A 21,765-nucleotide genomic window follows, 5' to 3' on the forward strand; every position below is an offset into this window, starting at 1 on the left:
CAGCCTATAGCAGTTCATTCAAGAGGATGAAGGCAGTACGTTTATGGCAACAGAGGATGAGGCCATGATGTTAAGCAGTACAAGCAGCGGGCCAGCTGGAGAGAAAATGACATGGTTGCGTTGCCATCTGGATCCGCCTGGTGCGTTCTCATCTGAGGTTGGAGGTCACTGCTCATGATTCAGTCAGCAGTGCGTTCCGTACACTGGAGAAGTACCATTGTTTACTCCTGAGGTTGTCATGCCTGCCAGTTAGGATTGTTGAATTTTAACCTACTAAATGTACTAAATCTAGAACAAAATGGCATGCTGGCTTATTGATTGATAAATCGATGGTGGTGAGGGCGATCTTACTGCATTGTGAACACATGATGGTGCCCAATGGAGAAATTTGTCCAAAGCTTAAATGTGGGTATGCTTCTTCGCTTTGTCAGGTAGCAGTTGCCTCTCTGGGCACTGGAGAGCAAGGTCTTGTTTCCTTTCCAGTCTTCTCACTTCTCTTCCCATGGTTCAGATGGAAGACCTAGCCATCATGAACAGAAGGAGGTTCTGTCTGATCAGATGGAAAAATCTTTTCCCATTGCTTCTGTATATGCATTTAAGAGCCACCTGACCCAGTTCTGGTCTGCTTCCGCAGATGTGGTGCTGTGTAGAGCTGTTGGGTGTGGGTTGGTGGGGGGTGAGGAGATGGGGGCTCTCTGTGGAGGCTGAGGGTTGCACAGTAGGAGCAGTCACTGCGGAGCTAAAGTGGCCTGAAGTTACTGATGCATGACAGTAAAATGCAGAGCATGAAATTAACTGTGGCTGAGAGCTAAATTGCCACTGTTCGGTACCCCCCCCACCATTTTTTTCCCCCTCTCGCTCTCTCCCGTGATTCTCACATTTGACATTCAGCTATGCATTCATGTGTGGTTTCCCTCCCCAGTACTGTGGGAGAACAGTCCTGCTAGAAAAAAGGCTTATGCATCTTAGAGTGGTTTTTAAATCTGAGTTAAATGTAGCCTTCAACAGAAATGATTTAATACTGCATGTCACACTGACTTGCAGGCCCACCAGAGGAGTCTACATCCTCACCATTGTCACACAGACTGAGATACATTTGTGCTGCACTTGCACCATATGCTGTGAACGCTTTCATCGGCCCTCGTAGGACACGAAAGCGGCTTGATAGTTGAACCACTGGTTAAATTGCGTTGATGGATTAGTAGAACCAGAGTTTAAACGTCAGAATAGCCCTTGGAGAAGCCTGCCACCTCTTACCGAGATAGGAAGGACATCATACATTCTCCTTTTCTCTACATACTGTACTCAGGGATGTTCATCGTGTTTGCGGGCAGTGACAGTTCAGTCTTATGAAAACCTGAAAGTTTACATTTATTTGGCAGACATTTTTCTAAAGTGACATACGATGGTTTTTTACCTGTTGTTCAGCAAGGTGAATTGCAAGATTGCTAGATACCCCTCGCTATACTTTATCACCTATTTGTGCAACAGAGCAATGTAACGCATGCATTCTTAGCCTCTGTCCAATTCAGAAATTACCAGTTCACCTGAAAGATGCCTTTAGACTGTGGGAAGAAACTCACGCAAACTCATGGATGGCATGCACGCACCACAAAGACCCACCACCGAACGTGCTACCTGCATTTGAATGAGAACTGTTGGAAAAATGCAAACAGAACGTTGTTGTTCATGAAAGCTTGGAAAAAGTACTGGGTTAGATGCGGTAGTATTTGCAGTGGAAATGTCACTTCTTCTCTCCCAGTTCTGGTATAATACAGAAGGAACTTTGAGATCTGGGCTTGGACACAATGTTTATAGTAGATATATCTCCTACGTTCCTGCTGAAGTTCGTGAGCTGAGACCAGACTTCAGGGCCCTAAGTAGAGGAGCAGGTTATTGGTAGTAAGGTAAAAAGCAGGATGTGCAGGCAGACCCCTTGGTCTGAATTCACAGTGGGCATCAGAGGGTGGCAGAAGTGAAATGACTTGTCTGTTTGGGATACAGAGCCTTTTCTCTTGATAAGGCGTATTCAGCACTGCAGCCAAGTTCATCTCTCCAGCATCTGCTAACAAAAAGACCTGGCACTCTCCAGTGGAGCTCTTCCAAGAACTCATTTGCCAAAACTTAATGCCCAGATGTGGGCACACATGCATTTTGTACCCTTTGTGGCTGAGGTGTCCGCTTTCCAGCAGCTCTGCGCTTGAGGCCGGGCTGGATGTGGCGCTCGTGGCTGTTTGTTGTACTTTGAGTGCTGGGTTATCAGATCCTGCTCGCTGATTTATTTGCCGAGGGGTTACATTGCACACTCATTATATCGCAGACCACAGCTGGGAGGACCTTTGGAGCCCTTGAAATCTGCTTTAATTTCAGGCTCGGAAGCTTGTTTTTGCGGCAAAGGACAGTTCATTGAATTGAATATTTGTCCTGCCACAGACCATTGCATTTAATCACATTGCGGTTATACGATTATGTGCGGGACACCTGAAAGTTGTTCTGTTATCATGATTTTCCACAGTAATCAGCTCCTTCCCTCTCATTATGTGCGTTACTATGAGGATCCTCATATGTACCCAGTGTGCATTTCTCTGCAAAGTGCAGGACCTTGGCATCAGAAGCTTATTAAACATTTATTACAGGGCAGTATTGTGTTGTATGGACAGTGGCAACCGCCGCACTTATTACTCAGAAGTAGTTGCATGTTATGAATCTGTGTGTTCAGGGGCAGCAGAGAAAAGGAGAAAACCTTGCGGTTCTGACTGATTTAGTATACTATATCTATATCTATAACTATAGTTTTATAGTTGCTCAAATACGTGGTCTTACATACATATGCACGTGTGCGCGCGCACACAGCGTAATGGAATTGTAAGCAGGCAGCACAAAACCACACTGTGTGCCGAATGAAACGGTTATACTCAGAATTACATTTTCTCCATGGGAATCGTGTGTCAGGTCTGACATTGTTCCCACATATGTTCCAAAAGTGTCTTTGCCCTAGAAACCTTAGAAGACAATGACCAGTACAAGGCTAATATTTGGCTTCAACTTCTACTAAGCTGAGTAAATGCTAGCGTGACAGGCTCCCAATCGCTGTCCTCACGTGTCCCTCCTGGGAAGATGCTGCCAGCCGCCTAACAGGTGTGTGTGTCCCATCGAAGTCAGAACAGACTAGTATCCTTTCTGAACAATCGGGGCATGAAAATGTTTTGCAGAAGTTGCAGGAGGGGCAGTTTGTGTTTCGTATGGGCAAGCAAGGTCAAGGTAAGAGGGACAAACTTTTCGAGAATGTTGGCCGGTGTTTGAGGAAAGGCCTTGGTGAGCGTGACGTTTCGATTAAGCCTTGTTGGCTGTCAACAGCTGTTGCTTTTCTGAGGATCTGTACCTGCTTGGTGTTGTATGATGAGCACGACACAAAGGTGAAAGGAGATGACTGCAACAGACTGTGTTCACATGTGTTTGCGTGAAGGGGCACACACCGTGATGAGCTCAGCTTAAGGCCTGGTAACGGTAGCTTCAGTAAAACACAAATACATGATGAATTCATGCTGTGCTGTATTTTACAGAAATGTGTCCGAAATGGCTCAAGTGCTGGGCACTCCGTTCCTCTGAAACGTCCCTCTTACTGCCTGCCGAGGCCTTTATGAATCACAACTCGCAACTTTCACGTCGTGTTATAATTCGGAAGGGTTGCCCACACTCCCGTTTGCGTTTTCCCTCGACAGAGAAAGGGATGGAATGTTTATCTGTTTCAATAAGCCGATTGTTTTCCGATCCAGTCTTTCAGCTGTGGTTCCTGTCTCACAATTTCTGCTCGACTCTTCACAGTCCTCTAGAAAGGAAGTCTTCATCTTTCCGAAAGAACCCAGTTTGGCACTAGACTATTTCTGGTGAGTGTGTGCTCTACAGTTAAGTGTAAGGCATCGCTGTGTAATTGAAGACTTTCGGGAAAGAACCTCTTTTACAGGCCTCATTTGAAATAATGAATAAAATGCTAGATCTTTAATAGCCAAATACAGCTGCTTTTATGTCCCTCCACTATAACCAGATATTCAGATCTGCTGGCCCCAATTAAGCTAGTGGTGTAGATGAGCAGTTTGTGCTCAGTATTATCACATTTCTTTGATACTGAAGGGCAATGTAATGGATTTGACTGTAGCCCATAAAAGTGCTCATTGTCAGTCTTGCAAATTTCCAGGTCTTTTCAAATAACCACCTGCTGCAGGTCCCCTTGGTGAGCACAATTCCATCTGGTGTTCCACATCCGAACTGGGAACAAGGTTTCCGTTTACTGGCTCTCTACTGTTACTGCTTTGTGGTACTGCTTCAAGCACCGGTTCCTACATATTGTAGCATAACAAAATATTATGATCAATACAGTGAGCATGCTATAAATGATGATTTTTCATTCTAGATTGTACTTTTGACAGGCCGCCTGTGTGCAATACTCTTATGACTTGATTTAAACATTACCTTAAATCTCTTGTTTTTTAAATCAAAATTATCCTGTGACACGTGATGAGAGGTAGCAGGGCTGACACATGTGACGGAATGGACCGAAATGTTTGAGAAGTGCTCTATGTTCTAAAACTTTGCTTAAAAGTTCAACGTTCTCCTGGTCATTTGTAAGGTAAATCCTGGGATATCTTGGGAGGTCAGCTTATTATTTGGATCATCTCAGCTGTAAGTGTTTCTGCACATTAGAGGACCTGCTTGTGGAGTGTAGCCACTAGTGCAAAAAGTGTGAAATGACTGTGATCGACAACTTTGCAAGTAGGCTAAATGATTAATTTTCGTGCAGTCAGATGCTGCCATCAGCCAGTATGATGATGAATGTGTTTTTTGAAAAGGGATTACTTTGTTATTGTGTAGCACTCACGGTTGTTTCTGCTGTTTGTGTTTTTCAGTGAGGCATCTCTACTATTTTGACAATATTGGGGCAAATTTAGTTGTTCTGGCGAAAAACGTAGATGTTTAATGCGGAACATTGAGTTACTAAAACGACCACAGGTAGAGGAAGCGACAGCGTGTTGTTTTACCAACAAAACACTGTAGCCTTCAACAGGTGTACTTTCTGGTATTGGTTTTGTTTTTTTTTTTTTTCTTCTTCTTTTTTCCTTCCCCCCCACTCAGCAAGGATATTGCTCACCTGCATTTCAAAACAAAGGAACTAAACAGCATAACGGGGACAAGGAATCTCACACTTTCTCGGTCCTGGCTTGTTTTTTTTTCAACTCCACTTCAGGGATTTCTGAAGGTGTTTTGCCTTTTTGTGTACCCCAGGAGTGCAAACGTGCAGTGTATTGACCAGCCTTGGTTTGTGTGCAGTGTAAAGTAGCCAGAGCAGGGCATTGATTAGCCTTCTCACCTTCGACGCATTCAGCGTATGAATAGAAAGTCAATGGAAACATCACTTAAAACAAGTGGTCCTTTATGGAGTGACAGCATGCCAGGAGCAGGCTGTTACTGGAGCCCATAACATCCTCTGCCTGAGAGCATCTTTGGGCTCCAGGGAGTGCTAGTAGAGCACGCTCTCCACTCCACTCAGGGCTTATACTTCTGATGATGTCCTAGCCCACCACTGTCCACGAGACAACAAGGAAGAGTCTTCACTGTTATAAAGCTCCTGTGAAAAGAACAGGGTGGATGGACGGATGGACGGGTGCCAGGGCTCCTCTTTGTGATGCCTACTTTATTGACGTCTAACTTTTTCCCCTGATAAATCAGGCATGCAGTAGATGGCTGGTTTTTTGAGTTTTTTTCTGCTATTATTTGCTGTATTTTTTCATTTGCTGTTTCTTTATATAGTTATTTTTTTTATTATTTTTATTTTTTATAGAGCGCCCTTCTCACGTAGTGACACAGAGCGCTTTAACTCAGGCATACAGCAAGAAAAATTGATACAAACAAAGAAGACAGTCAACTAATGACTACCACAATGAAGAACTTATTATAGAGCTACAAGTATACCTACTGGCTACCGGGGAAAGGAACAAAAACTCCCAACTGAAGGTTGAGGGAGAAAAAAACCTCTGGGGGTCCACGGGCCAGTGGTTGCCCACCCCTCCTGTGCATTCTAGAAAGTAACAATTTGTAAGCCAGTGTTTAACAAGTAATTATAATGTTGGTAAATGGCATCTTGGATCCCCAGCTCGGCATGGAACCTTTCGAGTAGTTTAGTATACTTGTATATTTCTAGAATTTTTTTCCCTGCATGTGTTACCATATAATATACAGTTTCCTTTGAGATCAGTAAAGTTCATGTCTGTCTGTCCTTTTGCCCATCAGTACAACAAATTTGTATCGTCTGGCAATTTGAACCATCTGATATGTTGAAAATCTGTTGTGATTGCTGTCAGTTATAGCTGTTATTGTGCATGTGTGAAATGACTACCCAACAGGCAAGGACCCGGTCTGGGTTACTAGGGGGCTGTTTCTGCATTTGGGGATTTTGCAACAATCCCAGTGTTTTCACAGTGACATTTCATGGTTCTTCTTTTGCATTTGAACCTTTAATTTATTCACAGTGTTGAAAAATTGTGTTTGTCTTCCACGGTTTCTGCTTCTCAAATAAATATCCAACCCAATTTTGGGCTCCCTCTGTTTTTATGGTGACTTTTGTTCGTCCCACTCTATTGTTCTGTATATTGTACTCGGGAAAAGGCGCAGCATTCAGGCGACCTTTGTTCCTCCTATTAGTCAACTCACAATAATACATTTTGATTATGGGCCTGCATAGCGCTTTTCAAAGGCCATCTAATGGCTTCTGCCTGCTGCTCAAATATGTCATTAATGTCCCCGGCAATTATTAGCCTTGTCAGAGCGGAGGCTTTCTGCTACTCCCAGCCGGGGGAGCGGTGGGGGGGGGTGTGAGGTGCAGCCCCCCCCCCCCCCCACCTTCCCCCGTCATTCTGTTTAACCTGGGAACCAGGAGCACTGGAGACAATTACAAGGCAGATGGTGTGTGATGCGGCACAAAGGCAAAGGAAACGGGGCTTTCATAATATACGCGCGCACACACATTCATACGAAAGGGACGAGCACAGTTCCCATACACGAACGCACACGCAACCAGACAAACACAACTGGAACAGGACAATGAGACTAATGAGCTAAATGTGACCAGAGGACAGGCTTCAACAATAGGGTTAGTTTCCGACAATAAACAGATGAGTCATTTTTAATTTTCTAGCAGCTGTGCAGGATGGACAGTGCCGAGTTCAGTCACAGCCAGCATTGCCTTGGATCTCATACCAGCTCTAGTTACACCACGTTCTGAAATAGTACGCACACGCAGTGCGTGCAGGGTTTTTTCGCTGCACGTTTCCGTCAGCGTGTTGGGTGTGGGAGAACCACATGGTGCACACTGAGCTCAGGCCCTCACACCCGCTGCTGTTGACGTCACACAAGCGCGATTGGGCCAGAGCTGCACACACTGAACTGTAACTGTCCTGCCTTGATTTATACCACGTTTTGCAGTTACAGCTTTTCACCACTAGGCAACAGTGTCTGTCAAGACAAGCGAAAAATCCCCACCACACTAATATTTCTCTGGTGTCTGATCAGGCAGAGAAGTGCATTTCAAAAGGACGTGGCACTGTGCTGCTTCTTGGCGCCTGGTCTTCTGATGAACAGTGTTACCCAGCACAATGATAATGTGCTGCTGTTTCACTGTTAATGTTCTGTTCGTTATACGAATCCATATCATATTTGTTCGTTGCCATGGGGTTATGAGGAGCACGGAAAGAGCTGTTAGGCAGGAGAGTTGGAGAATCGCTCACCAGGATGCTGAGGAATGGGCATTAGGCTTTCGGGACTTGGGGGGCTGGTGGCTGTTCCTGCCTTTGGGGTGTGCACCCAAGCGCAACACTTCATGGTCCATGAAGCCAGCTGGGTCACGCAGACGCCCTCTGTTTGACGCCTCCATTGCCTGCAGGCTGCAGTGGAGGAGTATAGCCGTCCGCCAGGACAGCCAGGGAGATGGCAGGGTCCTCCAGATCCTCTCCCTGGGGAATGGTGCGGGGAAAGCCCCCCAGCCCACATGCAGATGGATTGGTGGAGTGTTTCGCCCCGAGAGTTTTGAGACAGAAGCGGTTTGTTTAGCAAGCTGTTGGAAGCTGGTTCACGTTAATGTGTTATTGAGCGTGTTGCTGTTGAGTCACCGATAAAATTCCTGCGTGACTATCGTCCTTGTGTCACACAGGTGCACCGCCGCTCAGCCGAGCGCCTTCGAGACCTGTGCTGTTCAAACCGGGGCACCTTCATCAAGGTGGGACAGCACCTGGGCGCCCTGGACTACCTTCTGCCGGAGGAGTACACGAGCACTTTGAAGGTCCTGCACAGTCGTGCACCGCAGAGCTCCATGGCTGAAGTCCAGCAAGTCATCCGAGAGGACTTCGGCAAGGAGGTACCCAGGGCTACCTTGCTCATCTGCGTCTGCGTGCTGCGACACCCCACACCCATGCCCCAGCGCGTTACATCACCTGTGACCGAGTGCAATGGGAAGATATACAGATCGGCTCACGTAATGGTTAATTTTGACCTTCACAGCAATTCTGTTTTGCATGGTGTTTATGCATTTTCCATTTACAGGTTTGACCTTGAACCAGAGCACAGCCAACAGCCGAATATTTATAACCCCACAAAGCAGTAAAACGTCTCCAGCATCACCGCTGTCTTTGACACAAGCTGTTTTAACGGTGCCTTTATTTGAATGATTAGTCCTAATAAAGCCTTGCCGCTGCGTGCGTGCGTGCGCACACGCACACACACGCACACACACGCACACACACAGCCCTTGAAAGGAGCTGAAAGAGACTGGCCCCTGAAGCGGCAGCATTACGTAATCCATTGCTGTGACCTGTCATGATTGGTTTACGGAGAGGCCCTTTTTGTGCAGAGGAGAAAAGGCATTTTCAGATGGCGATCCTCTGCGCTGCACAGGGAGCTGGAGATGGACCCGTCACGCCTGGCTGGCTGTGGCGCAGCCGGAGAATAAGCTGCCTTTTGCGCTTCACAATAAAAGTCTCCTCCTCTGCCGTCAGTGTGCTTCTGGAGAGTGCAATGGCAGTGCATGGTGGGATCCAGTGATCACACGTCTCCAGTTTGGTGTGGCAGCGCGGTTACTCTGGTCGCTGCTGAGCTTCATTCGCGTTCACCGCAGTATATTGTAAGGACACTACAGTGGCATTTTGGCTGTACTAAGACTTTCAGTCTCAGGAAAGCTGTACCATTGCCTGTGTTCGTGTTTGTGAAGCCTGGCACGGGCTAAAGCAAAACTAAGCTATTATTGTCATGCCTGGATCCATTTAGCTAAAGAGTTATAAATACCACAGTGGTGCCGGGTGGGTGGCAGCTTGGCTAATTGTCTTGTTCCTACCTTTTCAAGTACTGTTAAAATTAATATGAAGCACATGCCAGCTGAACAGTTTATTTATCAGTGTTGTCTGTCTTGAGCATGAGCAGAGGTTGACTTCTCCATGGGCTTGGTGAGGATGCCATCCCTGGTTCTTGGAGGTGTGAGAGGGAGCAGGGAGGTCGATGGGGAATGCCAGCTATTCGATGACTTGGCATTTGCTGCAGGTCTTTGTGACTGTGCGGTACACCAGGGAGTATGTGCAAAACAAGGGACTTATATCATCCCACGCTGAACGACGTTCTTCCGCTTATCAGCTGAGCTGAACGAATCTGCAGCGGGCATCCAGTGCCTGGGCTGTGCACGCGGTTCATCACCAAGCAGCGTTGGTCCTTCACTTGGAAAAAAATGCTACTACAGTTTTTGCCAAAATGGTGTGAATCTGTGCTGGGTTTTTTGTGAAATTTTGATTATTAATAGCATGGTGGCAACCGTCGAAGTGTGCTTAATCAGGGGCGGAGGAGAACCCTGTCATCACTGAACATCACTTTGCTTATTGTGCTGGAAGGCTGCCCAGTAGCTAGGTGTAAGGGCTGATGGTATTGCCACGCTGCCAGTGTTTGCCCTGTTCATGCTCTCGCTTGGTTTACTGTTCCCAACAACAAGGGACCATGTCTGTGTGGTCTTGTCCAACGTAGCTGCTGCAACACACTCTATCTTCTATATTTCTACCTTTATGGCATGGTCGCTTGTTGTAATGTGTAATGGAGAAGTAATTCAAGAACAGTAAGAAGTTATGTGTTTCTGACAATAACTATGGTTTGCATGCAAGGAGAGGATGTGATGCTTAAGGCCCTTGTTTTAATCGTTTTCGCATGTTTGTGTTCTTTCTTGCAGTTCTCATGCTTCACAGGTGTGCGCCTTTGTTTGAAATTGTGTCCTCATTTTATGCAATCTTTGAACATGTGACATTTTCAGATTGTGTTAAATACTGTATGTGTACAGGTTGTTTTTTTTTTTTTTCCCTCTTGCATTAGTCAGATTTACAGAAGCCACGACATTTGCCTAAAATGACAGTAATGTGTGAATACTGGTCCAGGCAGCACCTGAAGGCAGCAGCAGTTTACATTTTATTTCAGATGTTGCTACAAAATGGCAGCCCTATATTTTCTGAGCAACTTGGTGGGAAAACTCATCTGTATTAAACACAAGAGGGCACCAGATGTGTTACAAAAGGATGTGGTAAAGGAGAAAATGGGAAAGAAATCCTGCGTGTGAGCGCCGAATTTATATTATATCGTATTTACTGTGCAAATATCTGCGTATCTGCTTGTGACAGGAGGCATTTCTGTGAAGCACGCAGGATGCGCGGCTGTGATGTTTGCATCTGTCCGCTGTGTTGTGATGTTCCCAGTGGGTCCTGTGGAGGGCAAACAGGCTGAGAGCTCCTCATTCTTTATGCAGGACCAAGAACAGTATCGGTAGGACAAGCACAGCTCGTTAGTCTGCAGGCTGTGGTGCTTAACGAGGTGTGAAGTGTGTGCACAAGTCATGCTGACCACATCCTTACACACACACACACACACACACACACACACACACACACACACTGAAAGGAGACCGCCAGGCTAAAGACCATTAGGAAAGGTCACTTGCTGGCAAGCAGGCCAAAAGCACGCTAAATGACTGAGGTTCACCACACTGGGACTTTGCCATCCATTAATGAAAGGAAAGCTCAGCGAACCTTTAGTAGGACGGTGGAGCCAGTTCACAAAGCCGTGGGGTGTTTATGATCTTTGGCACGTACCCTCGACTGTGGCACCCTGAGCATGTGCCTACGGAGCGTGTCCCTGCTCTCAGGCAGGAGAGGAAGCCTGGGTAGCTTTTCTGTGGTTGTCAAGGGCTAAGTGGGGCATGCTGCTGTCCAGGGTCCTGAAGTCCACCCAGTTGAAGGGGAGGTGGGCTGACACCCTGTCATTTCACTCTGCTCCTTCTCAAGGCCCCTATCAGCTTCATCAGGAACATGCTTCGTATTCAACGCACCTCTTGTACCTGAGACCTTTCAGCAGTGGCTCTAAGCATCTGCAAAACAACTTGTCTGTCACCTTCTGGACCTGCTTTTACAAGCAAACGGGGCACCTGGTAGCGTAGCAATTAGAACTGTCACCTTGCATTCCGAAGACCCATTGTCAAATTCCACCTCCTGCTGTAGTACTATTGATGAAGGTACTTAGCCTGAACTTGATACGCTGAGTTGTCCAACTTTATAATGGGTAAATAACGGGTAAATAACTACAAGCAGCTCAGTGTCCAAACCAAACATTGTAAGTTGCTTTGAAGAAAAGTGTCATCTAAATTAATACTATAATCACTTACATAATACTAACAAATCTGCATCTTAATACGGCATAGTGAGTATATAGAAGGTTTAAAAAAAGTTTCAGAATTTTGCAGATTGACAAAGGCGGTTAGAGAGATCTTATGTAGAACGCACAAGTATGTACATTGATATGTATGACGTGGCTCTGGTTTATGTGTTAAGGAGAGCTTGGCAGCATGTCAAGTGCTTTCCTCTGCTGCAGAACGCAGTGGTCAGCAGTGTGACCGCAGGGTGTCCGTCAAAGAACCAGAATACCTAGTCAGGCTGGGGTAGGTGTGCTGGATATTTGCATGTTAGGTAACAATCATGTACCACTGTTGCCAAACGGTTTGCTGGCCGTTGGTGCATCACTAGAATGGTTGGGTTGGTGGTTTAGTCTAATTAAAGTTGGATTTAATTTCCCAGCCCACCACACACGTGCGCGTGTTTGGGCTGTTTGTCGGCTTTTATCAAGAGATCAGCTCTCGCAGTTTAGGTCACAATGCTCTTCACTCTGTACTTATTTCCTGCTATGCTGCAGTATATAGTGTAATCTCAGCATAATAAACACATATTCCTCCATTTAATCCCTTTAGCTGAAATAACACGCTTTCTTAACTGGAAGCTCAGGCCTTTACCATGGATGGCGCTCGCTATATATAGAATCCTTCGTCGTGTTCCAGGCCCTCATCTTCTCTTCTGCTCTTTTTTTTTCTTGAAAGCTTTGGTCCTCCCCTCTGAAACACTCTTTAAAAGGACCTATCTCAAGAAACCTGCTTGTGCTCCAGTCCATTCCAAAGCACTTTTGCATGAAAGACAGCCAGTAATAATTGGAGACTTGACAGCAAGACTGTTGTCACTGGAGCTAATGTGGAGGTAATAAACTTTGCAACAGTGAAATGTACATAGTACTCCTTTAGTATTAGTATGACAAGCATATTTGTGTTAATCGCACAGACCTGAGAAGCCGTTTTCTTCGTAAAGACCTGGCATGACCAGTTCTGGTGCATGTTGCATGGAGACCTAACACCTCTTTAGTGAAGAGGCTTACCAGTGACCTCACACACTTTGTCATATTATTGATATAGAAGCCTTTCATGACGATGTGATTGTGACAGCCCCCTAGGTAGGGGATAGCCTAGCCTCATGTGGCCTTATGTAGGGGCCGCATCTGTTCATTCAGGCCAGCAGAGGACGGAACGCAGACTGCTCCCACTGAAGATCATGCTGCTTTGCATAAAGGGTGGGGGTCTGTTATTGTAACCGCCGCTGCATATTCAATTACATACCAGCCAGCTGAGTATATAAACGTCCATGATTTCTCTAATGGTGTGCAGGACGCGTGTCCGTGTGCAAGCTGGTCTCACCGAGCTGACTTTCTCATTTTCAGGTCCAGCAGCAGCCTGGAGAGTGGGAGTTGATGCGTACAGCGGAGGGGCAGCTGTGATTTATCTCTCCCAGCGCACGTTCACTGGGGCGCTGTGACACGGACTGTGACGTGTTCACAGGGAGGCTTTAGCACAACCAACTGCAGGGTCACTGCTTTGCATCCTGGGAAGGACTTGTTCTGGTTCTGTGCTTGTGTCATGCGAGTGTCCAGTGGGTCTGACAAAAGGCTCGTTTTTGAAAACGTGCCAGCGGAACCGGCTCAGGGTTGCAGGCTGGCCCCAGGTCTGCTGTGAACTATTTCTGAGTGAAGTTTTTACTTTAAAGACTTGGCAGGAATCTTGTTTTCTCTTCATTGTGTGTAGTGCGAAGTGTGCGCGCGAGCAGAGTGCCACGTCAGTTCTCGTGCGCAGGTCAGCTTCCTGTGCACGCTAGATGTACACGCAGGCTTTTTTTGAAGACCTATCATTTTGTGTGGGTGAACGGACAGCCAAAAGGGCTCAGGACTTCTCCTCAGTAGCTACTCTCAGGCAGGTAGTACCCCAGTTTTTGCTGCAAGACATCAGGCGCCACCCTGATTTATGCCTCCGTTGGAAATGGCTGCTTCGTGTGTAACAGCCTGAACACGGCCTTACATGTGCGCATGTCAACCTTTTCACGTTCATCACAGATTGTGCCAGAGCTCATCCGATCTTTTGATATTCTGCTTGTTTGCTTGGTTTTGACATTGCTTACCAGCAGAGAATGACTTTCATGCTGATGCAGAAACTGGTGCAGTTAATGTGGTGTTGAGGATTCCTGGAACTGGACTCGTTTCCCTCTTGCTATAGAATGTATAATTGTGCTTATGGAATAAATGCCTTTATGATTAGAAGACATGAGGGAGGAGGGTCATAATAAATGATATAAGGTGGTTTTAAGCAGGAGGTGAAGTGCTGCATCTCTGGCTAGGGAAGCTATTGAAGGGAAGCATGTGTAGTGGCATATGCTGCCCTGCAGTGTGTATCTGGCCTGCGCTCGGAGAGTGCTTCTACAAGCTGCTGCTTCCGCTCTCATGTGGAAATGTGGAGGAGCACGTCCGTCTCCTGGGGGAGGAGCGCGTCCGTCTCCTGGGGGAGGTGCCACTCCCCCCACAGTAGAGGAGTTCCTCTTCTTCTGTTTGTCTAAGTCTGTACCCAGATTTGGGTCTTTTTTTTTTTTTTTTTTTTGCTTTTAGGTTCATTTTCACATCTGTTCAAGTTCATTTGAATTCAGTTTTCTTTTTTTTCGTTTTTTAATGAAGGTTATTGTTGGTTGGCTAGCCGATTTTGTGTGTGTAGTTTTTCAGTCATTACCATCAGGCTGAGCCATATACCGTGCTGCTTGAAAGCATGTGAACCCGATAGGGATGATCATTATTCTTGTGTAAACTCTTAAACTTTTATAAAACGAATAAATGATTGATTTATACACCTGATCCTAAGTACCTACTTGCTTTAAACAGTGGAACTTGGTGTTCACTTATTTTTGTACCTGTACTATTCTTTTCGTACTGTGTGCATGATTTCTTGTAAACCAACATATGCAATTGGTCATTGCACACCTGTTTTGTTAGATGAGAAGGACAGTTCCTGACTAAATAACAATTTTGTAGTAAAATTAAGTGACACAGGGTTTACATACTTTCAATCAGCACTGTATTTTAACATTCAACTGGGCTGCAGTGTAGGGTAGTGTCTGTCGATACAGTAAGTAACTTTGAATAAACAAGTCTGCTGAGCAAGTAAATAATCTAATTTGCTCTGGAAAAAAGCATCAGCTAAACAAATAAATGTAATGGAAATGTTTTACAGCAAGTCATTTAAAATAAGTAATTCAAGCTTCATATTTCTGCTGTTGGCACCACCTCTAGGGTTATGACCAGATTGTATATTTTTGCATATTAATTGGAAACATTTGAATAAATGATGTGACTCATCTCATTAAAACAATGAACTAATGATAGAAAACATAAAAATGTATTTTGTGTTAAGGTGAAACCCCAAAGCCTTTTTTTGCATTATACTGTCCAAAATAGTTTTCACAAGCATCTCAAGATTTCTGTTGGTGTAATATGGAGATGTCAGTGGACTTTTGCTGTGCTGGAAAAGAGAGTATGGAGGACTGTGTTGACTCCCTCCATCATCTTTATGGAGATTGTAGGTAGGAAACAAGGCCGTGGTGCGCAGTTTGATTTTCTACTTGGCTGTATCACACCGTGTCACTCGCTAATCCACACCGAGTGAGTTTATAGATCTTGGTATGGTGCATTTCATACATCTGTGAGGACACTGGATGGTTTAAGGGTGGTCTGTGCTGTGAATCAAGCGGAGGTTTATTCAAGGCACTTCTGTGATATAGTCCCTCGCTTTTCCTGTCTGTCTTCAAGGTCTTCCTTCAGGTGATCAACATCACAGAGGAGGGGAGGGGAAACAGGTGACAAAGAATTTGACGGCAAACATTTTTCTTCTCAATACGACTGTGAATTAATGGTATCTTAAATGTGGTTGATTTATTTTGTATGGCAAAAAGATAATGTTTAATCTTTACGACACTAATCTGTTTTTTTTACTTCGATTATGAGCCGTCCATCTGGGCTTGTCTTCCTATTCATAGAGTTTAGTCCTCTTTCTTGTTTTACAGCCACTTCAAAGTGTGATTTACGTCCCATGCAGGAGCTGGTCCTGTGCTGTTCCTGTGGTGCTTCTTGCAGGTCAACGGCGTTACACCATGCTCACTTTGTCGACCTGTTGATCCCTGAGCTCCTCCTGCAGGATTGGAAATGTGATTAGTGTTAGCAGAGAAGAGCAGTGGGAGACAGAGAGACTGCACCTGAACTTGCCCGTAGCTGTGGTTTTCTCTGCAGTCCTGGTCTGGAGCAACTCTCCTGCAACAGCGGACACAATGGAATTGCTTCATGCCAAATCGGATTGATCTTTCACATAATAACACATCATTTAGTCTACAGCAGCGCAGTTACTCTTTTGTCTCGACTTCTTGTCTTATTACAGCCGTGGATGACTGAGAGTGTGAGTCTCTGCTCTCTTAAGGCACTTTTATTGGATTTGGCTCTTACACAGCAGCATGGAGCTCTTTTCTCATACTGTGCAGCTCTGTGAAAGTGAGAGTATCTTCGGTCAACGCAAGGCTCGTCAGCCACCCTTCACAGCCCTGCATCCTGCCCCTTTCCATTTCGCTTTTGTTTATCCCAGAAGCACAAATTCCCCTTTGTCCTCCCTGGCAGAAGACTGTCATCCGTCTTGTTCTTGTAGGAAGACATTGTGCTTTTTCCATTGCCCCTATTGGGTGATGGGTTCCACCGTTAGCCGTTCCTACCCAGCCATTATAGCCTTTTCATGTGCTGCTGGTGATGTGGCCAGGTGAGACCTGTGTCTGACTTCATCGCCGGTGTCGTGACCGTGCCTCAAGGGGAATCGTTGTTAAATAGCATTGTAGGGCCCAAGGGGCGAAACCCGTACCGAGTGCGGTTCCATGGAGACGTGCCCTCCCAACGAGAGTCCGTATCACCTCACGGGAAGCACTTGTCACCCGAGCTGACTGGAGCGCCTGCTGTTACAGCTCTGCTGAAAGGACTGTTTTTACAGCTGCTCTCTGCTTGAGGAGCAATGTGGCGAGTTCTTTGTCTGGATTCCTGTGCTTTTACAGCCCTGTATTACTGTGTGTATGAATCACACATCAAACATATCTGCTCTCTTATCACAGCATAATGTGGCTCTTCTCGCTCACGCAGAGGCACAAGGACATCTTCTGTGAAAAGAATAGCTTCAGAAACGAGTTGAGTGCTACAGAATGTAACGTCTCTTTTTACTGCTTGTCGATTAGAGCATTTAGAACAATAAAAGTAAGCCTCCAGCGTAAACCTCTGTGTGAAAATGTCAGATTAATAAATTCTTCGTGGAACACGCAGCCTTGTTTGTTAAACAAGCAAGTATCAAACTGATAAATATTCCTTTTTAATATTCTTTAAACTGTGGTGTAAAAATGCCTATGTGCACTTCACTTTTATGAGTTTTCGGGGTAAATGTATACCTTGTAATTAGCACTGCGGAACAGAAGCCAGTTTTGCAGGTTTTCCGTAGTGCCCAGGAAGAATGAAACTCGAGGAGGAGCAGATCCTGCACATTCGGTGACAGGCAAAGGGCTGGTTATGGCATATGATAATTACACTGTGGAAGTACACAAAGAATGTTATACAATACTTAGTCCATAACCATTATGGTGTCAGTTACTTCAGCACAGCCCCCTTTCCAATTTGTACTTAGCGGAGGAGAGTGCAGCCACTGTCCCTACACTATTTCTGTGGTACTGCTTTGTAGAGCTGTTTGCACGCGAAGCATACAGGGTATGGCCAGTTGAAGCGTATGGAGAGGTGGCCTGCTGAGGTATAGTCGCGGTCTGTAATTTTTGATCTCTTGCTTTTGTTTGGGCCACTTTGCTTTGGGTGTAAATGTTTAACCACATTACTGCAGTTTTTAATTTTTAATTTGTTTTTTTTTTTTTTAAACGTGTAGACTTCACAGTTTCCATGTGTTAAACAACCTGTTTCCGCTATGCTGAGGAACAGATGCCTGCATCCTTTGCAGCATTGCTCTTACTGTTTCACAGTTGCTTCTGTGCATGTGTGTATGTGTGAACTGCGTGGGTGAAATGGGATTAACATGCAGCATCCTTCAATTCTGGCAGTTGCTCTGCTTGAGAAGTCATAGTGTGATATGTGTGGTAGCACGAGAAGAGATAAACACCTGTACACACCTACAGGCCGTGGCCTGGTAGGTACCATGGAGATCCTCCTGGCTGGTGCTCTCAAGATGTTCTCAAGATTCGTTTTTCTTACAGATTTTTGCATGGTCGGCTTCTTTGTGTTGGTTTTAACAGTGTCCATTGTTGCTACCTTTAAGTCAGCCATCACCATTCCTGCTGACGTCCACTCCACCCGGGTGCCACTCATAGACCCAGGTGCTGGAGACTGCACCTCTGTCAGAAACGGGTCTGCAGCTCTGTCATCCTCCGGAGGCCAAGAGATGAGAAAAGACAGTCCATGCCAGACTGCAGCACTGTGGATGACGGTGGCCTGATTGGATAGTCCACAAATCAGATTTTATTCTTCTGAGAGTCTGAGTAAGGGCTTTGGAAAGATTTGCCAGAAGATTTTCTAACCAAATGTCCCTTAGAGAAAACAGATTTGCAAACTACTGGCACAGAGATTGTGATGATTAAAGTGTTTCTGGAGCTGATATTGGATGGGACTTTTTCCTTTTTTTACAAGTTCTTGAAAAACAGATGCCAGAAGTTGTCTGGTCAGTGTCTTCCAACAGATTTGCTCCCTGCTGGAGGGTTAAGTTTTTGCCTAAGCTCATTTCTGCCGCCTGAGATGGAAAGAGCTGCTGCGGTCAAATCCAGGGTTTTCGACAAAGCAATGTCAGCACATCCTAATGAAATTCGTGTGTTCATTTACATGGATCGTGGTTGTGGACCATAGTGGGACTATAACATGTAGGCAGAGGTGACCGGCTGGTAGAATCCGATGATGGTGATATAAAAATCAGGTGAACATCTTACGCTTTAGGCCAGCTGGGGTTCTTTTGTTGATTTAGCCAACTCCTGCTGTAACAGCGGTGGTAAATGTTCTGACAGTTTTAATATTATGATTTGGGAACATTCAGGTTATTTTTTTTTTCCACAACATGTTTATCCTGACAGTTTTAGGATATGTAAATGTTCAGTGTGTGAAATTTTACCAGGTGTGATTTCTCGTGTGTTTCAGATGTTTAAAGCCTTTCTACTGTTTCTAATGAAAAGATTAATCTCTGCAAAAGGAAGGTCTGAACCTTGGAAGAAGTTGGTCTTCCTGTTACAAATCTACTTTTCGGTCTTGCCACCTTAATTGCATTTCCCTCCCATCGCTGGCTTGTTTTCCGCAGGCCATTCCTGCAGAGGGGCAGTGGGTTTCTGACAGATTCTGTGTCGATGAAACCCTTCTTCGGTTTCACTGCCAGTCACGCCTGCCGATGCCTTCTTGTGGCTGACAGGCAGCACAAGGTAAACTGGTCTTCAGAATGGGTTTAGGGTAAACAGGCACTCGTACTTAAATAGCTTCCACACTAATATTCTTTAGACGCATTCATACAAACATATGTGTTCCATTTAGTTTAAGGTGTTTCTGCGCGTTTCCATGAATATTCAAAAGACATTCCCCTGGAAATGTGTACCCATTAATTGCCGCAGTTTGAAAAATGAAGGTTTAAAGGACTCTCACTCACATGAAATTAAATCAGAGTCCTGCCTGGAGGCCAGACATCTAACTCAATTCGCCCATTTCAACATCCCAGCTGAAACATTTGCTCCTAAAATGTTTTGCATAAAAGATGTCCGTTTGTGTCCCTGCTGCCCTGAGGATAGTAAGGGCAGAAGGCTCGTTTCCCACTCTGCGTCCCTGCATTACCCTGTGCGCTGCTTGCTGTTCCCGCTGTGTGTCCCTGTTCTTTCTAAAAATCCTATAGGATTGAAAGGTGTACTGGAAATCGCTATGCAACTGTGACACTTGCTTTCTGCTTGTGCAGCGAACGAGCGCATATAATAGAGTAATGAGGAATTAATTTTGGGATTTGGTAAACCAACCACATGTCACGTCTTTAATATTCCAAATAGGCAGATTTGTATTCATTTTAAAGTTGAGACTGTACACATGTAAAAACAAACGTTCTTTTTCTTTTCTTGAGAGAGTCGCAACAGCTTTGCTATTCTGACAACGCTTTTATGAAATCTGTACTATTATGTCACTTAACGAATTGTGGCAGATTTATAATAGGTTCAGTGCTCACAACTCATAAGTTACTGAGTCTGGCGTTTCAGTTTTTTAATGGCGTCAGTCTTGCATTTTGAGTCTGTAAATCGCCATTCGTAAATGTCAAAATATTCTGCTTTAGTAAAACATATTGTTCACCTACTAACAGTTAAGTAATTATGGATCATGAATTAAATATTTAACAATGTTATGGTTTCTTTTATGTTAACATTTATTCATTAGGCTGGCACTTTTCTCCAAAGCGACTTACAATGTTAAGGTACTTGCAACTATTTACCCATTTATACAGCTGGGTAATTTTACTGGAGCAATTTTATGGAAAGTACCTTGCTTAAGGGTACTGTGATGCACTGGCATCCCATCCATAATGTTTCCTGCATGGCTAATACCTTCAGGATACACTCCCGACCACCATGACCCTGTAACGGACAAGCAATTGATGAAAATGGAAAAATGGGAAACTGTTTCGACATAGTTTTTCCCACTGTTAATAACTCATTTAATATTTTGATGAGCATTGTAGTTTTCATCTGCAAAGATTATTTTAAGGTGTTTGGAATTGTTGAATGTGTACAATCAATGTAAAAGCTGAGTAATTCCTGTGAGGACCAAAGCTCTGCAGCTTGGTTTTAGACATTCTGTGTTTAGAAGTTTTTATACAGGCTTACAATACAATATTTAAAAAAAAATAAGCCTTTGAGTTGAGAATCGACCTAGACATGGTGTCCACAGAACCCAGCTGTGGGGTCTCCATGGTGGACAGCTTTGCCCAATGGCTCTCCCTGCAAGGGGACGAGGGGGGAACGCTGTTCGTAACACTACTCTAATAGTGGAATGACAGAACAAATAATTGGCATAATATATTTGAAGTCTTCTCATCCTCTTAAGTATTAGTAAATAACTTAGTCCAAAAAGTGTGAAATCGTCCACATTCCTAGAGTTGCAGATTTTTTTTTTTAAGAAAAAAGAAGGTGTCTGTGGAAGGAAATATGGAAATATTAGCTTCTGCCCAATACATTTTAATATGTTGAATCTGGGGGGGAAAAAAAAACAATTTACGCTGGAAGATAAAACAAGAACAATTTAATACCGAATAGCATTGGGTTTTGTATTTTTGTAAATTTAGATAACATCTTCAAGCAATTTCAAAACGAGAATTTTTTTTCCCCCGTGTGGCATCAAGGTATTTTTTTTGAAAAGCTCATGTCTTACTACAAAAATGTTAAAGAGCAATCATTGCTACTCTCAGAATTTCAGTTGCAGGTATTGAGAGGAGCACAGCTTTCAAGGTTTCCACCATGTACAGCTGTGAGACACCAGCACCGCCACCATGGTACCCTGAAACTGAGAGAACAAGTAGAATATTAATTTGTGTCAAGTGGTTAAATTGTAAATTGCCTTGGACAAAAATACTGGCTGAGTAATGAAATTATTTTAAAAAAAAAAAAAAAAAAAAGAGTGAAGAATGCTCTTTTTCCAGCAGAGTTTTTGCCTCTTTGTAGTTACTTTATTACGGAGGAATGGGAACAGAACTCAATTTTTGGTGGATTCAGCTGTTACCAGAGGATGCCTCTGAGGATCCTGCCTCGTGCCAGCACTTGGCCCTGAGGTAAACCTACCAAAGTGTTCGCTTATGCTGATTGATTTTTTCCAGCTCCCTAGGGAATGGTGATTTATGGATTTCCTCCCTGCACGATTAACGCTTCCTTTGATCAAACGGTGATAAAGACATTAATATTTCGAGTATGAACTATATATACCTAGGGTGTTTGTTTTCTCACGCTTGCTTTGTTTGTCTCCTCCCACGCTTGTGTTGCTGCTTTA

General features: G+C 44.6%; 1 protein-coding gene across 1 annotated transcript in view; it reads left to right on the forward strand.

Annotated features, from left to right (window-relative positions):
* Nucleotides 1–21,765, forward strand: part of adck1 (aarF domain containing kinase 1) — a 75,947-nt gene that overhangs the window by 13,055 nt on the left and 41,127 nt on the right. The window contains exon 4 of the mRNA XM_018727273.2: nucleotides 8,201–8,404. Coding sequence (XP_018582789.1) covers nucleotides 8,201–8,404 — 204 coding nt within the window. The remainder of the gene's footprint in view (nucleotides 1–8,200; nucleotides 8,405–21,765) is intronic.

This window comes from Scleropages formosus, chromosome 15 (assembly GCF_900964775.1).
Source record: "Scleropages formosus chromosome 15, fSclFor1.1, whole genome shotgun sequence".
NCBI lineage: Eukaryota > Metazoa > Chordata > Actinopteri > Osteoglossiformes > Osteoglossidae > Scleropages > Scleropages formosus.